The sequence below is a fragment of the Seriola dumerili genome, unplaced genomic scaffold, assembly GCF_002260705.1.
Source record: "Seriola dumerili isolate Sdu_G_001 unplaced genomic scaffold, Sdu_1.0 BDQW01000138.1, whole genome shotgun sequence".
Classification (NCBI taxonomy): Eukaryota; Metazoa; Chordata; class Actinopteri; order Carangiformes; family Carangidae; genus Seriola; species Seriola dumerili.
Window position 1 is genome coordinate 10,958,236 of NW_019174393.1, and position 18,867 is coordinate 10,977,102.

Here is an 18,867-nt window from a genome sequence, read left to right on the forward strand (position 1 = left end):
AAGAGTCTGGCAGAAAAGAACATTGTGCACTACTGCTGCTGCTCCACACAGCCGTATACCTTGTATTCTTCAGGCCCACGAGCATCAAGTGGGACACACACACACACACACACACTAACACACACAACACAACACAACACAACACAACAACTTCACAGGTGTTTCTTTTTTGATGAAAAAAGAAGAGGACGAGTAGGAGGAGAAGCAAGAAATAAGAAAAAAAAAAAAAAAAAAAAAAAAAAAAAAAAAAACTAGATGGAGAGTGACACTTCCTCAGGAATCAGGGGTGCTCATTTTATTTTCTGGTGCTTGCCAGTATCCATGACAACAGCTGCCTTGACAGGGCGTGCATATGGCGCAGCTCTGCCAGCTGGTGGGAACAATGTTTGAACTAGTACATTGAGATCCTGAGCAAACAGGAGGAGAAGACAGGAGAGAGAGAGAGAGAGAGGGAGGGAGGCAGTAAAAAAACGAGAGAGAAAAAGAGAGAGAGAGAGAGAGAGAGAGAGAGAGAGAGAGAGAGGAGGGAAAAAAAGTTGCCACGTCTTAACCCCTCAGGGAACGTAGCCACCCCCCTGATCAATTATGAAAAGACAGAGCTTGGGGGGGTGCTTGGAGAGGTGGTGGTGATGCTGGGAGGAAGGATGGATGGAGGAGGGGGGTTGGATCTGTCTGTCTGGCTGCTCAGGAGGAGCCAGGCTTTCTGAACTAAAGTAAACAAACATTACACTGGCACTGGGTCCTAACTGCATTGATCTGTCTCCTTGGTAAGAGGAGCCTAGTCGCCACCAGTTTATATGTGTGCGTGCATGCCTGTGTGCGTGTGCGTGTGTGTACTGTGACATCTGTAAGCTGAGCCATGGCCTTTCTTCAAAAAACACACACTAGCACATACAAAAAGTTGCTTGTAGCACACACTAAAGTACACATCAGCACCTGCAGCCGGCAGACACAGACACACAGACACACAGACACACAGACACACACACACACACACACACACACACACACACACACACACACACACACACACACACACACATACGTGAAGCTTTGCCATTCGTGGACTTTTTCTTAAATGGATGGGAAATCAAACATTGCTTGACTTTCGCTTCCTTTAACTCAACACAAAAGACAAAACAAATTCCTTGAATGCAGCCAATCACTTTGCTAATTAAAACACAGGGCCTAATTAATCTCGGCATGATTGGTGAATCAAAGTAATTATAAGGCTTATTGAGTCCTGCACACTGTAGTTAGAGGGAAGGCTGCTTGATGAGAGCAGCCCAAGGTAGCTGCCTGGAGGAAATGTTTATCCATGTGTGAATCAATAATGACTCGCTGTGTTATACCCAAAGTCAAAAGACCCACTCAATATCTTACACACGGTCAAGAGTACAAAGGAAGAGATGATTTTAACTGCACTTTCAATATCCATGCCAGGTAAATATAGAGGGAGGTGCAGGTATGAGAGGCGACACACAGGGGTGAAGCTGAGAGATCAACTACACCAGGCTTATTAGAAAAGAAGTCTGCCCAGACTGCATAAAGAGTACTTCTCCAACAACAACACAGACCTTATCAACACCGGCCAAACTTTTCTAGAGTGGTTTGTCATGCCTGAAACTGTCTGTCACCTCTTCTGTGGATGTGGGGTTAGCCATTTTTCTGAGAGTCTGTGACAGTGTGAAAGGTAAGGGAGGAAAAAAAAAAAAAAAAAGTCCTGTCCCCTCACTTTCACTGGCTCTGAGTATTCAGCCATTACAGTAAAAAGCACCAATTTGTGCCACCCACTTCCCACTCCACATAGATGGCAAGCTGAAGCCCATCTCAAAGCACAAAAAGCACCAAATGCCAAGGAAAGTCATCAAAAGTTTGCTGAAGAGCTGCTGGAGCGGACAAAAACACAGACGAGTGCAGAAGCACCGTCTATTTAACCTGGGTTGCTATGCACGAAAAAATGACATCCCCAGTCTATTAATGCACACATTGTATAAACAGCACAATGTGACACATTCTTCAGAATGAGAGAGCAAGCCAGACAGAAAGAGAGAGAGAGAAAGAGAAAAAGAGCCAGGCCCTGCTATATAAATAACAAGGCACTCAGAGGCATATTTGATGTTGATATCCATCACTGAGGTTGGAAAAGAGGAAAAAAAATAAGACGAGGGAAAATAACACACAGAGCGACCGAGACCACGACACGGGGATCCTTATGAAAATAAGATTCAGCCCAAATGGATCTGGTGTAATTGGTTTCAGATAGTGAGGTCAGGAGAAAGGCGATACAGGCAACTATTATGCGAAACGGACTGAGAAACAAGAATGTTTACACAGGCATTCCTCTGCTACATTAATAGGCATGCAGAGATCACTGGAGAGGGAGAAAAGGAGAGAGTGAGAAGAGACTGACAGAGAGGGGACGAAAGAGGAAACTGAAAAAAAAAAAAAAAACATCAGCCATCCATTCACCCCCCCCCCGCGACTATCCTCCACTCTCCCATGTCCCAGTGTTAAGAGTCTATACAGAACAGGGTAATAAGGAACACATATCACAATGCACCTTTGTAAGGAGCATGCAAAGATCTTAAACAAGCATGAAATACATTAGCAGGCCCTGCAACACTGGGCCGGACCATTACAAATCTCCAGATTGCTTATTGTGTGTGGTGGAGGTGGGGTGCAAGAGCGAGAAATAAGCCATCCACTAAGAACATCACTCTTTTCAAATCCACCTGGAGACTGCACGATATGCAGCCATGACATTGGAATTGGATATATCTGAGGTGCTGTGACATTGTGTTTGGACAGTGCAGATCACTTCCTGGCTCAGGTCACGTTGGGAGTTGTTGTTATTAGAGGATATAGCAGATATTGGAATGATGACACAGGTATGAAATACGCTGCCCTCAACAGGTACGTCTTCACAGCACTGTGGCCTCTACAGGATGATCCCATGCTCCAGAAAGTAGCTGTGAACATGGCATATCAGTTGTTGATCAATACGAAATGGGTTGCGTCATGATGACACAGTCTTTCCGTGGTGTGCAGAGCAGATGTTTTGTGTGTATGCATGTGAGTGTTTGTTACAGGGAGTAAAGGGCTGCTGTTCAACACTGGGCTGCCGGCCAGAACAACTCCAGTCATGCTGACAGCTTTGACAACTCCTACACGTTCACACACACACACACACACACACACACACACACACACACACACACACACTCTGGTGTGCACATATGCACACACATACACAGCACAGCACAGCCAGGCTTATCTATCGTCGCTTCCAGGAAACACAGACAAAGAAGGAGGGGGGAAGGAAAAAAAAAGAGGCAAAAAAGAAAAAGTGTGACACTTTATCAAGCGGAGAGGGAGTCGCATGCCACGAAAAACAAGGCACAAACAGTTTAAGCTGAACAAACAAACATGGCTGATTGGAGTGAGGCTGCTGGCCCGCTGGCGGAGGAGATATGCGCTGACACTCCACACCAAAATATTTACACCCTATCTTCTTATATAAGTGGATTCAGGGCAGATGGATGGATGGATACGGATTTGGAGGGGCTGGCTGGAGAGGATAGACAAATGAGAAGAGAAGGGGAGAAGGATAAGATGTCCCATACAATGTCTGAATACGAAAGTGGGGCCTGAATTTGTGAAAACAAGCAAGTGCGACCAGGGAACGTGGTCGGAACAGCAGAGGCCCTAAACAGCCTTCATGCATGAACAGAAGGGCTGCAGCTGGGTGGTGCTGAGATCACAGAAACTGCCCTGAAACAGAAGTTTAATCACACAACTGATAGTAGAGCATGTGTCTATAAAAGCGAAAATTTGAGAGTAGTGTTGCTCCACATCTGCTTGCTTTATAAACACTGTGTCTGAGATGGTGGTGGAGCAGTCAACAGTGATTCCTCCAGTGTAGGTCAGAACAACAAACAATGAAGACAACAAGAAATGGTGCATGGAAAAGAAATGCACATGATGATTTCCTGATCTCCTTTGGATACTCACTGGTAAATTAATGCAGGTACTACAACTGTTTAGTGATCAGGCCAATGCTTGATGTGTGTTGGCTTCTTTTGTTCCTATTGATTCCATTCAATGAAACAGGAGTAGAAAGACTCCTATCCTTTCATAAAGGTCAGCACTGGTGATGATGTGCTGGTGCCTCAACAATGGCTGCAGATTCCCTTCCCTTATTGCCTCCACAAAGGCAGCAGAGAGCATGATACACATGTGGATTCAGTCACCTTCACTTGACTGCAGTTGCAGACACAGAGCTAAAGCAGGAATGCAAACAAACACTGCAAAAGTTGTCGAAAAAGGCTGTTAGAATGTGACAAGATCGGATTTATTTTTCTATGTCAAACTCAAGTGGTACTTCTGAATGTTGAAGCTAACGTGAAAGTGCCTTGTGGTGCACTACCAAAAAAAAAAAAAAAAAAAAAGGTTACATTTCAGAGTATATTTGCTCGACTGACAAGTGTAAAAGAAAATCAAACATCATCCATGGAGGTTGCCTCAGCTCTACCCAAGCTCCCTCCCTATTTCACCAAAGTTGGATCACCTGGCTCCAATAACTTATAGGATGGTGGCAAACGGGGGGGGAGTTAGAACCTATGGGTGACTTCTCAGATGCTGCTTTCATGAGAAACCAGAAAAAAAGAGAAACTAAAGAGAAAGAAAGAAGAGAGAATTTGGAAAGTATGTAGGAGTAATGAGCATTTGAATGTATGACTCAATAAATCAACAGTCTGCAGCGAACAAGGGAGGGAGAGGGAGGGGGAGGTCCATGGAGAATCTGCTTGGACCTCAGGACGGAGGTAAAACTATCCAGCAGAACAATGGGCTTCTGTGTCCCACTCTGCTATCTCTATCTCAATATTTTCAGCTACTTCAGCTTCCCCTGGCTCTACATATAAAGGTGCTTCATCCAAAAATGAGAAAACGCTCTGTCTTGTGCTCAATTGTTGCGTTGGTCTCCTGCATCGTGATCTCTTCTTGCTCTCTTCAACTCCTTACTACCTTTTTGCTGCACTTTGAATTCAACTCAACTTCTTTTCTCTCCCCTCCCTCTCTCCCATTCTCCACATGCTCATATCACATTATTCATTTCTTTCCGAACCCCCCCCTTTCGCACGTCTCTCACCCCTTGTTTATTGATTCTCTAGATTAAAAATTCCTAGGGTGGAGGATTGTAACACACAAGCATCAAATTATTTTGGGGTGTGCTTATTTGCCTTTCCCTTGCATCTATTTGGCCTGTGTCTGTAGACAATTATGCCTACCCAGCCCCAGACTCAGGTGCTAATAATGAAGGACAAATAGAATCATATGTGTAAACTTCCCCCACTGATGAAAATTTATATTAACTTTCTGCCACAGTAAACAGAGCTGCATAGCTACACCCTCCCGGGAGGATTGACAAGATGAATTTGCTCGCTCCTTCCCCAGGAAGAAAGCTTGTATAAGGAGAGAAGAGTGGTGGTAGTGGGAGGGGCTTGCGGATGTCTAGCTGTATTGTGTAACCTCGCACTTATTTTTCCACTAACGAAGACAAAACATGGGTCTGTTTTGCCCATCACAAACAAAGTGTGTGTGTTTGTTTCTGCGAGAGGGAGTTGAAGAGTGCATATGCACCGTGTCTGCCGAGGCGCTGGGAGGCCGTGCCAGCAATAACAGAGAGCGTGGCCTGCTGTCGTTCACTGCAACTGCTGACACTCGCTAACATCCAACCTCCTGCTGTCATCACCATAAATATTCTGCACAAATACAATGATATATCTGTTCTAGCAACAGAAGCTAATCATTTTTAGCTACCTTCATGTATTTTGACCATGTTTTATCAGGTGTGAAAGTCCATAAAAGTGAAAACCAAGTCTTAGTCTCACAAATGTCATAACTGGTTGTGTTCTTCAGACATTCCTCTGTCCGTTGTCTCAGTGCATCTCTTCCATGCTTCATTACTCGTGAAATTCAATTTACCCCAACAATGCACCTGCCTCCCTCGCTCTCTGTCTCTGCTGGTGGCTTCAGCAAGTCTTTACTTTGACCTGTGCTGTACTGCTACATTTAGATAAGGTGACAGCAGGCCCATTCAGCAATGCTCTTTATCTAGTGCTGCTCTTAGGGAAGTCCTTTAGTGCCCGACAGCTGAGAACCTCCACAATATACTATCACAAAGAGACAGAGGAAGAAAAATAGAGACAGAGAAACAGAGAGAGAAGAAAAGGGTATTTGTGTGGGTGGGAGAAGAGAGAGGTGTGTGTCTGTGCGTGTGTGTGTGTATGTGTGTGTGTGTGTGTGTGTGTGTGTGTGTGTGTGTGTGTGTGTGTGTGTGTGTGTGTGTGTGTGTGTGTGTGTGTGTTTTTGAGGTGGACAGTGTGTGTGTGTGTGTGTTTGAGGTCAAGTGTTCTCTTTGCAAAAGCAAAGCTGGCATGAGGTATGAGTGCTCAACTGTGCAGCCCCGCAACCCTGCGGTCACACAACAAAACTCAAACGCACACATCCTGTCTGTATTACACACACACTCTCTCTCTACTGAAGCGCCTGATTTCCTCTTCAAGTGATTATGATCCCGCTCCTTTTCACAGTTCCAGGCGAGCGGAGGTCACACAGCTGGATGAATACCTGATATGAAATGTTGCATTCAAGCCAGCCATAGTTCATTTGGAAAAGGGGCCAGTGGAAAAACTGGAATTGTGGGATTGCAAGAGGGCCTGTATTGCTTAGACCCAATTGCTTATAAGTAGTAAGCTAATTATCTGAACTCTTACAAATTGAATAAGGTTGAAATGCCAAAGAAACATACTGAAATATGCTGTCAATATGACAGTATAAGTATAAAAAATAACTATATGCCTGCTGTAGCTTTTCAGTGAACTTGAACACAGCTGTATGTCTATGCAAACTAAGGGTTTTCTCATCTTTCTTGTCTGAGTATCAGACACAGAATGAAGCTGTTTTTAAAGGCGCTTGTGTCTGTCTTTGTTGACAAGGCCTTATTAAGAGGCTCCCTCTCCAAAAACATGGCCAGAGGTGGTTAGTAATCTGACTGTGGCACCAGAGAGCAAGCAGCTGCCGCCAGTTTTGTGCAGAACGCCAATACCAATAGATGCTGCTGAGAAGATGAATGTGCTGACACAAACGTGTGCATATGTGCACTGTACATAAGACACATGCACAAACAAAGACTGGCAAATAAAAGGGTGGGTAAACCCTAGCTCATCTCAGCTGCTGCATCCTGGGTAGGTAAACTGCATTTAAGTGCATTTACCCTCCATTAAACGACTGATAAAAACACACAGAGCAGGTACACAGCACGCAAACACTCAACACCTACACAGGAACACAAAACAATGATCAAGAAAAACAGGAAAGCTAGTGGGAGGGACTGTCATCCATCTTTATGCCAGCCACAATTGGCTTAAAAGGAGCTGTTGTTATTTTAAAGCCATGGTGTTTGGGTCTGCCTGTGCATTGACACAAGCAACCCAAACCAGCATGCCTGTTCGGTGCGTGTGGATAAGACCCCGTCTTGGGAGCTCTGCAGTTGCAAGTCAATAGTATGAGTGTCTGTCTGTCTCATCCTGCAGAGCTGTGGTTAAGTGCTGAGTCTAAGTGTTACCCTGTTCTGGGGTCGATGAGGGAGCACCCTAAAGACCTCTCCTCACCCTTTGCATGGCTCGGCCTGAATTTGGCCTGAAGCTTTAGCAACATACATGTATTTATGCATATTAATTTTTCAGACAATTTTTTATCATGATGTTTGTTTGTTTTTTCAATCTTTCTTATATCAGACGAGAGGAGAAAACTTGATCAATCATTGTTTTCCGCCACTGAAGAAAGTCAGGACAGACATTTAGTGGTCAGTTTATATGAGTTTATGTGACTACTCTATCTTGCCATTAGCCCCCAGTCTCCTCAGTGAGATTGTGCCCCATTTAGGGTGATGTATCTTTCAATGAATACCACACTTCCCCCAAAGATCAACTCAATAAATAGCCACTACATCTGCCTGTGGAAGGATCATGGATCACATTCACTCCCCCTCTCGTCTGTCATTCTCATTGCTTATGTAACACCTATCTTTTCCTCTGCTCCTCCTTCTTTCTTCCTCCCTGCATTGTACCTCGGTGGTTGTCTTGTGAATATTCCAATTACAGCGATGTGTGTTTGACCTTTAAGTGAGCTGTAGAAGATATAGTTATCTGCCTTCCACTCTGACACCCAGCGTCTATCAGTCAGTGTTCCACCCCACCACCACCACCACCCTCACCAGAACAGGATGCTAGACTGAGCTGGGTCTGGTGAGAGAGAGGGAGCTATCATAGGCACAGACTGTGACTGGGGTGAGGTAGGCAAAGAAGCTCGGAGGGTCCCTGTGATAAGAATGTAAAAATGCATAAGGTTTGTGAGGGAATACATAAACGTATACACACAAACTTGCACTCAGAGAGGGAGAGAGATGTTAAACATTTTTTTTTCTTCTTTCATCTGCAACCAGCCTGACTGAGCCTTACTTCCATAAACAAAAGCTTTTCCAACAGCATCCTATATCACGCTTCTAAGAACAAGCAAGCGTGAGCAGAGTCATACTTCTTTAGTTTCATTCTTATTCACCGCCTTTTCCAAAGGGCTAATCTACATCTTTCATTGAATCAAGAATGGAAATTCACAAGAAATGCTTCTTTTTCAATTTCATGCTGAAGTAGCTCAAGTTAGTGGATGTAATTTCTCCTAACAAGAAAATTTATCACTCTGTTGCACACTTAGTCCAGCTATGTGAGAAAAGGGCCTCCTTTTCCGCATTTTTTTTTTTTCTTGGGCTTTGATAAATGTGCCAAAAGCATGATCACTCCCTTCATAGCACTCCATACAAGGACAGAACAATTACAGTGGTTATTAAAAAAAAAAAACCTCTAGTTGAAATTTGTATGAAAGATAAATGACATATCATTTAGGACTGCGGTGAAGGCATTACAAAATTAAGCAAGGACTAAGCCAAGAGGGGGATGGGGTTGTTTTACACATATTGTAGAGACCTCAACTTCTGAGTCTGAGAATTATGTCACTGTACAGAGACAAGCGGGTAGACACACTGATAGCTGACACAAGGAGTATGGAAAGAGAAAAAAGAAAAGAGAAAAAAACAGCAGTTTCCAGTGATTTGGAGAGGGATTCTCTCCTCACACATTTAAAACTTCTGCCAACAAAGAAGTATTTCCTCACGGTGACAGAATTTCTGGGAAAGACTAACGATGCAAAAAACTCCAAATCCATTTGAAGTTTTGAGCAAAGTGTGATTATCGGGTTCACGCTGAATTGGATGATGAAGTCCAAACAGGTGAAAAGGAATGCATGAAGAATAGCATCGCTGAAATAATACCACGCATGGTCAAGCCACCTGGCTAATGTATATTTATCTTGTAAACGTCTGATAAATGCATATGCAGAAACAATCAAATCTCTGGGTTCCCATTGGAAGATTCTGCACCACGGACTCAAGCGTGAAACCAGTATCAGCTTAGTGTCTAGTCAAGCTTGAAGCGCTGCGCCTGTTCCACAAAGCATGTTCTGCATATGCTCATGGGCGTCACTTTTATCAGGGTGGAACAAGCAGCTTTCCAGTGCTATCACTGATCAGTTCGTGCGAGTTAAGTCCCCGAGTGTGGGTAAATAAGCAGTGGTTAGGTCCTGATGAGGAATGGCAGGCTGTTTGAGCGGGAACATAGGCTGGAGAGAGGCGGCCCTGTCTATCTCTGCTGCAATGCATTCCTAGTGTGACTTCCATCATTAACCTCAGACTGGAGTACATCTTATTCTCTGTACCTGCCCAAAACAAATATTCAACTTACTCTCCCAAACCACTTGACTGTGAGTGTTTTTTTTTTGTGTCCTAAATCACCTCCTCAGACTTAATATATGCCATACTGTTTGTTCTACTTGCAGACATATAGCAAATTATATGTCTGACATTATTATAAACTTGTAAATGATACAGATGTCAGTCCACCTTGACAGCAAATACAGGACCTGACCTTGACTGATAAAATCCAGCAGCTTCAGCTCTAAAGCCTGCAGTGAAGAGAGCCAAAGCCAGCGCTAAGTGACATGTCAGTCAGTTCGTCTGTTTGGAGCCTTCAATTCCCCACGGCCTGAGCTTATTTACTGCATTTGTATGAAAAGCTGTGAAGAGGAGAGGGCTGAGAGCCCGGCTGGCTCTCTTACATATGTATACAGTGTTTGGAGGCAATGCGTAAAGAGCATCTCCCCTTGCAGCCTGGTAGCGTTACAACTACAAACAACATGGGAGAAGGATAGAGCCATTTATATATTCAAAAATGGGTCAGGGATGAAGGTAATCGGAGCAGCAGAGAGTGTTAACAAGTGCAACATAAAAAGATGATACCTGGAATCTGTTAGCAGAGATTCTGGGAGCGCATTAGGGAAAGAGAGCACCAGTGACATTAAGGATGCTACTACGTCTTGCTAGTCATCTTCTTAACCAGATTTGAAGTCATTTTAATATTAGTTAGAGAAGAGGAGGGGGGTATACACAACAAACCATCGGGCATGCGTTTCAGAGTCTGATTTGTTACTATTCATGGCTAAAGCGGAGAGGAACTGTAATACTAGACATGCTTGTTAAATTCACAACACTCCAAAGCTGCCTTCTAGCAAATCCTGTCTTTTGGTTGTCAGCTTAAGACACCCCGGCATATGCATATGTACGATTTTTAAGCTCTGTTAAATGGATAGCGGTGTCGTGGCCTATCAAATGACTATAAGCTACTTGCCTTTTTGGGGGGGAAGGGACGCATTTACAGAAAAAGCAGGCAGCAATGCGTTACCTTGTATGCATCGGAAAGCACCCCACCACACATGTTTTCTCCATCCTCCTGTTAACTCCACATTAGAGCAAAACAGAGCCATTTACATGTATGTATTCAGGCTGTGTGTGACAGTAACACTCCACCCAGCCATATTAATGACTGGTACTCTGTTTAAGCCAATGACAGGGGAGTGGCAACAAACAATGACAGAATGCCTGTTTTCGCTTGTGAGGCCAAGAAAGATGATACGCCATTCACCACCGAGGCAGTTTGCAAATAAATTATTGTGGAGGGTATTGAGCTGAAGCAATTGCTCAATTCCTTCGGAGTATGTGTTGAGTGTGTGTTTGTATGAGTGTGCATGCACGCCTGTATATGTGTTTGTGCTTGTGTGAGTGGACTTATAGATCCAGTGCCATTTATTTCCCAGAGCTGGAGCGGGGCAGTTAGGGAGGCGTAAAAGGAAATGAGTTGTGAAGTGGCCATTGATCCTGGCCTGCACTAGGTTGGCTGGAGACTGCAGGACTATTGGCCACAGTATGTGCTACTGAATGACTGCCTCTTATTTACACTGAGGTGGTTAACCCTGGCCCAGTTCCTTTATCACTGGGCTAATGTGCTACACAGGAAAAAAGGAAAAGAAAAGAAAAATGTTTCAGGTCAAACAAAAGGCCTAATCTGGGTCAAATGTCAAGTGGCTTCCATTTAATGCATGTAGCACCGCCATTAAAATGTATGAAAATGTTAATGTACATGTGGTTTCTGTTTTACTTTATATTTGATTTCTTCAGAGCAAAAAAGCTTGTCACAGCAAGTGGCCTCTGTAGATGATATCCTGTATACACACACACACACACACACACACACACACACACACACACACACACACACACACACACACACACACACACACAAGTATCTGTTTCTCTACCTGTGTCACCCTCGACCCGCTCTGTCTTCACCACAGCTCCCAACTGATTGAGCATAAAAATACCCATAAGCATTTATTTCCAGCAGATTTCACTGCGTCTATCCCTCTCATCCTCTCTTCTCTCTTCCTCCATCGCTCGCTCTGCCCCTCTCTTACTGTCCCTTTCTCCTCGTCTCTCTTTCAAGCCTTGCAGCTTGACATTTCGCCATGCTCTCGGGGGACTCCTGCACGAAATGGAGTTACTGGGAGAGCGCCACTGTAAATTCCAGGAGGCCACATGTAATGTGTCTTAAACATAGATGGACAGCCCAGGTTTCAAGGAGCTGAAGAATGAGACAGAGGAAAAAAGAGGGGGGAGAAGGGGCGACAGAGGGAGAGGAGGAGGAAGAGGTGGCGTCTAGATAGATAATAGAATAATACTGTGTTTTGTCTGGGGAAGGGTGAGCAAACAGTAGCTATGCTGTCATTCACACCCTATATCTTTAGTGTCATCGCAAAGGGGGAAATACAGGCCTATATGTCACAGGCCTGTATGTACTATTCTGTAGGGACTGTCTGCCGATAGCCGGGCTCGAAATAAAAAGAAAGGATGGCTTTCATTGTAAATAAGTCAGGCACAAGGTTTGCCAGGGAAGAGCTCTTTTCACTGAAAGGGGAAATAATTTCACAAAGACATACAGTACATGCTGCTTCCCTAATGTTTCTCCAGCCTTTGCAGAAAAACCTTATCTTCACACAGATGATGGTTAACAAAAGGCCCCTTTATGAAATTGTTCATATTTCAACGGAGGTCTTTCTCCTGTCCTGAGAGGTGATTGATGCATCAGGCCAGGGCCAGTGTCTTATTTACACAGTTGAGTGGGGCAATCTCAGGCCTGAAAGATAAACCTAATGAGCTTCTTTGTGTAAGGGTGCAAATGAGAGACACCATCCTCCCTCCCTCCTTCCCTTTTCCATCCAAAGGGACAGTCTGGGTGATTAGGCCTTTAAATTATGCTCAAGGGCAAAGCCCAGATTTGCATCTTAGGTGTGTGTGTGTGTGTGTGTGTGTGTTCTCCAATAGTGAGAGACAGACAGAGAGGCAGGTGAAGGGCAGAGGGAGAGAGAGATGCTTGAGGCTTGTTTGTGGGAAGTGATGGGAGGTGAACACTGTGTGTGTCAGTATTTTACAGTGTGTGTATTCACCTAAACTAAACAACAAACTTGAGTTGTTGTAAGAGGGAGGTGAGCTCACATGTCTTTCAAATGAGTGCACACACACACATTCATTCACACACACACACACACACACACACACACACACACACACACACTGTCATTTTGTCCTTTGTCTGTGGGGTAACTTTCTCCCTAATGACTTTCATTTTGGGGAAAATTTCATTTGCCCCTAAACCCTAAATATTACCCATCACTTGCTGTCAGATTTCTCATCCTTTATATTTCCTCCAGCTAAACAGCTAGGAAGGCAGGTTAATTGCTGTCACTCTCAAGTTGGACCACTGCCTGGCTCCCGTGTAGCGACAGGGGTAGCCTAGAAGAAAGATGGCACCTTGGCGCACTTATTGTAATTCCTGTCAAAATGCTGCAGTCATTTAAATGGGGTTGGATAGTTTGCATTTTGCTGCATCATGTGCATCTGGAAAACACTAAAATGCACACTTAACCAGTTTACCGACATGTAGATCTCTGCTACAGTCTCTTATACACTGCATTTCTGTGCAAAAGTAAACAAATATTTGTCCTAACAAACAAGGAAAGAATGAATTTCACATAAAAAAAATAAATAAATAAAAAGCAACCACAAGGCTTTTTTTTGTTGATGTTTGTTAATAACAGGAAGCCAATATTTTCCAAATATGTCTGGATTTAATGAGTTAGTCGTCTGGATGAGTAGTAGGCTGCAGTAACAGAAGGTTGTCCCCACAGCTTTCCAAAGGTCTTTGGTTAAAACGACTGCCCTGACCACAATACATAAGCCAAGGTCTCCATCTTGCTCTGAATATCAATACACTTCCTACAGCAGTGAGCCCATTTAGAGGGGCAGTAGTCCTGAGTATTGGCTCATCAATCCCACTGATAACCCTGGCAGGATTAAGTCTACAGACCACTGTAATCAACTAACAGGCTCATTATGGACATTATGGTATAGATCCAAAGATCAATGCATGACTCCCATGTACATACATAGCAGCATATAGTATTAAAACACAGAACTTACTGGGGCCAATGATAAATTGATTGGTAATATAAGCTCAGCACATTTTTTTGCTCTTTTTTTTTTAACAAGGGAGCTTTTATAGTGATCATCTTAGCATAGTAATTAGGGTTGTGCAACATTCATCATTTGCTCTGATACATATCTGCAGCTGGCAAATTGCAATCAGATACAGTGGGTATCTAATCTGTGATCTCAAATCAAATTAGGTCTATTTAGACAACCTTGGGAATGGGGTGATGAAACCCTGACAGAAATTAGGGGCTGGAAATTCAATTGTGACACAAGGGTTATTATTCAGATACATGGATAGCGGAGTGTGTGACTTTCACATTGGAATTGATACAAATTATAACTAGGATATTGCGATCAAATAAAAACAAGTGCATTATTTGTTTAGTTTAACTATCAATATTTGAATATGGAAAGAATTTCTCCTGTGTAACTTAGTCTTGATCTGTGTCCTAAAAGCCTCTGGCCAAATCTAAGGCGAAGAGACCTTAAGATGCTGCTTTTCTAATTATAGCTGCAGGTGGTATTTTGGAGCTGCTAGGTAATGGCACAACCCACAGGGACAGTGGAGAATTCATCAGTGCTTATTATTAATCATCCCCCCAGCAGCATGATGAGAGACTGGAGCTTCTATACCCACCGGACCACTCAATGTCATTCCAAATATGGGTGGAAAATTAAACCCAACAGCCTTCCTTCAGAATGGACTCAGAGCAGACATGGACTGGAAATTTTTACTGCACACAGGTGCAAAAAAAAAAAGAAGAAAAAAAAAAAAAAAATTATACAGGCATGTATGAATGCATGCATATATGACCGAACCATATATATGCTTCGTACACACACATGACAGCTGCGATTCACTTACACACACCTGCCAACATCGCTGTCACCTTCTACAGATGAACACGCAAGCAGCTGCAAAGCAGCAAAGCTCTGTGCTGACAAATGTATTTAAAAAAAAAAAGAAAAAAAAAAAGTCATCTTTCGTCTTCTTCCTCGGACTCTTTCTGCAAAGAGATGCGGCGTGAGTGCACCGCAGGAAGTGTGTGTGAAGTTAACAGCACAGGGCCCCTGTTTTAAAAAGCCTCCAGAGACCTGTTAGCTGGACTGCTCATTTCAATGTGTCTGTCTCTGGGTTGGGAGAAGGCTTGGGCTGGCCTCTTTACAAGGTGCACACTGTCATACACCCCACCCACCCTCCCCACCCACCACTACCACGGGCTCTTAGCCATACGTCCATCTCAGAGACTTAACTAGACACTTTACATGGCTTTTCTCTCTGAGTGCTGTGGCCTTCTTTTTTTTTTCTTTTCTTTTTTTTTTTTTTTTTTTTTAAACGGCAGTGCTTTCATTGTTTTTCGATCACTTACTGAGTTTACATTTACACAGACAAACACACACACACACACACAGACACACACGCTTTTCTCTACATATTTCAATTAGACTGATCTCAGTAATTTAGTCTCATATTAGATTTTTTAAATCTGTTGCTCAGATCTAGGCAATTGTCAATAAAATAAAGGTAACAAACATTTCTCAGTTGTCTTAAAGCTCTTTCTTGTTTATATATATATATATATATATTTAACTTTACAATAGATTAAATTAAATTGTGTTGAAAATTACTCAATATCTAAAATAAAAATGCTCAAAAGATTTTTTACCAAATTCCTTGTGCAACCCTTTTGAAGACAACAGTCATATGAATGTTCTGTTGAGCAACTCACAGTGAGGTTCTGTGCCACAACAGTTTAACAGTGTCTTTGTCCTGCTCTCTATCTCTGTCTGTTTTACCCTCTATCTGCAGAGTATCAGCGTAGATACACCTTCAAATGTAAAAGAGTGATGACTGAGAGAGGGAGAGAATCGACCCCAATCAGGTGGGTGGGTGTGTGTGTGTCTGTGTCTGTGTGTGTGTGCGCGTGTGTGTGTGTGGCAGAGTGGTGATAAATGGGGGTTGAGGCCACAGTACTATGATGCCGCTTCAGCCACCAGCAGGACATACTGGTGCTGTGCTGTGGATGGAGGGTGGGTGGGTGTTGGGAGGGGATCAGGGTATGGGGGATGGAAGAAGTGATGGTGGGGGGTGCAGGGGGGGCTGCAGGACATGCTTCATTTTGCTACACTGAATACCCCCACCTCTGCATACACACACACACACACACACACACCAGCATCTATCGTATTCCCCCGACAAAAACTGACCACAGGGCTTCAGCTGGTGCCAAAAATACACACAAGCATAAACACACACAACTATACGCTTGCATGAAAATTCCCATCTAGCCGAAAGGACAGCACGCATCATTACAAACCCGCGGAGTTGTCCCCCGTCCACCCCAAAGCGCGGCCCTCCGACCTCATCTCCCACTGCTCTTTTGGCAAACTGTCAAAGCCATCATTCACCGTGAAAAGACACGAGAGACACTTGACTCCTTTACTCTGCTGGCGACTGACTTTCACAACTCCTGCCCCCCAGCAACCCCCGCCCCCACCGTAGTTCATTCACCCTCAACTTGCTCGGACTGAGGAGAATAGAGTCAGTACAACAAAACGTGAATTTGACGAAGGAAACGTTTAAGAGACTGAAAACAGAGCGTCAGATATTTGTGGTTAGTTAGTGGTGCCTCCAAACAGAACAAGTCACTATAATCAATACAGTAATTAACCAACAGGGAGGGAACAATATTATCAAGTCGGTCAGAGAGGAAAGTGGGGTGAAAAAATCTAAATTATTTTCTAGATGGGCAGAAAGTGAGATGGAGAGACTGTGTGCAAATCAGTCTTTCAAAAGTGACACGGTCAAAGGTTCCTGTCGCTGGTGGGTCTGTGGTTAGAGCATCTGTGTCTGTGTGTGAGCCTCTAACTAGTGCCGAATTAGGAGGCCCTCTGGTGGATACAGCACTGCCATGACAGACAGACACACACACACACACACACACACACACACACACACACACACACACACACACACACACACACACAACCCAAACGCGTCCGTACTATGCTCCAACACACACATTCTTTCCCTTTCTCTGTCTCTCTCTCTCTCTTGTGCAGTCTCACACACACTCTTACATGCGCACACACACACAGACACACACGTATACACACTTTCTAACTCTTTCACATGGCTGCAGAGAGCTCTCTATAAATATAAACTGAAATGCCAACGCAAAAAACACAACAAAATCCATAACCAAGTAAAACTGTCACTGCAAAACATTTTCATCACTCTGCAGGCAACAGCTTCAGGCAAAACGTGCCGACAGCACAACAAACTAACGAGAAAATTCACCAATAATATAAACAGCCGATTATATAAACAATGTTTTTTTTTTCCATCTGCTAAACAACACACACACACAAAAATACAAAACAAAAAAAAGAAAATACAACATAATGTTTCATTGTGCCTCCTGCCTATGTAGAAAACCCCAGCGCTGCCTGAGAAGAGCAGAGCAGAGTGGGAGAGCGAGGGGAAAACAGAGTGTGTGAGAGCGAGAGAGAGAGAGAGAGAGAGAGAGAGAGAGAGAGAGAGCGGCAGAGAGACGAGACGGGGGAGAAACACAACTTACCTGCTGTTGTTGCAGATGCAGCAGCTCGACTGTGCTTACTTCGCTGCTCGTGTCACCAGCGCTTGATCTCCCATCTCTACTGCCAGCCTCTAATTGGCTGCTGCTTAGGGTGCTCATTCCATTTTGACTCATTGAACTGTTGCTTATTGTCTCTGTGGCCGACTCCTGCATCATCATGATTTAAAACCTAGAAGTGATTAAGAGGCACCGGTTAGGGCTCTTCTTGTTACAATTCCCCCCTTCTTCCCTCCTATTTTTTTTTTTTTTTATGCTTCCATTATCAAGCCCTCAGTCCCCCTCTGCAAATTAAAGCATTTAAAGAAGAGGGAGGGGGGAAAGGAGAAGGGGGGGATGCAGGAGGAGCAATTATGCATTCATTGTGTAAATGAAGCAATACAAAGAGATGCACGTCCTGGTGCTATTTGAAATGGGAGGGGTTCCTAAATATGGCAAATGTTTTTATCTACTAAAATTTGGGCATGAATCATCAAAGCATCTGGCTTTACAAATTAAAGTTGTATTTTTATTTTCATTCCTATTTTTTTTTTTATAAAAATACATTTGCAAGAAATAAAAACAAAAAGAAAATGCTTAAACAAATATGTGATTCATGAACGAGCATATGCTTTCTTAATATCTCCATTACACTTTCAGACATCCAGGCACCACAGTCAGAGAAACAGAAGCGCGGGCACTCCTAAAAAATCTGACGTCTTGAAGCTGTCAGATTTTTAGTGTCGCATCTGTATGAAGTTGCCTAATGACGCAAAGCTAATCATGCAAAATTAAAATTTGGTGATGGGGGGAGGGCGGGTGGGGGAGAGGAGCAGGAGGGGGAGGCACCAAATCACATGGTGCAGGGCTTGTGATGAACACTATAATGGGTTTGTCATCTTTGCTGTGGCTAAATAAAATCTGCCTCGCAGGCTTCCATAGAGGCAGGATGCTCATGTGTCATTTATTGCCTCGATTCCTTTTTTTTTCCCCCTTTTCTTCTTTAATCAAACCTCATATATTCTTTTATTTTGTTATATTTAGGAGAAAAAAAAAATCCACTGCTGCTCTCAACAGGACACAATTAAACCAGATGTTGAGCTGCCATCAAACTTTGTGCTGGGAGAATTTAGAATCCCAGGCAAAAATTTTTAAACAACAGTAAATAAATATACGATATGGAATTAATTCTGTTGTATTTATTAGATATGGAAAACTGGTGAGAGATAGAGAAAAAAGGAGGGAAGAAAAAGGGGAAAAAAATCTATCACGAATATCACTAATGATTGTGCT

The 18,867-nt window shown here is 43.4% G+C and overlaps 1 protein-coding gene across 1 annotated transcript in view; it reads right to left on the reverse strand.

Moving 5' to 3' along the window:
* foxp2 (forkhead box P2) overlaps positions 1-17,757 on the reverse strand; it is a 63,030-nt gene extending 45,273 nt beyond the window's left edge. Inside the window, exon 1 of the mRNA XM_022749082.1 lies at positions 17,581-17,757. Within this exon, the coding sequence (XP_022604803.1) occupies positions 17,581-17,757 (177 nt within the window). The remainder of the gene's footprint in view (positions 1-17,580) is intronic.
* Between the last annotated feature and the right edge of the window lie 1,110 nt (positions 17,758-18,867).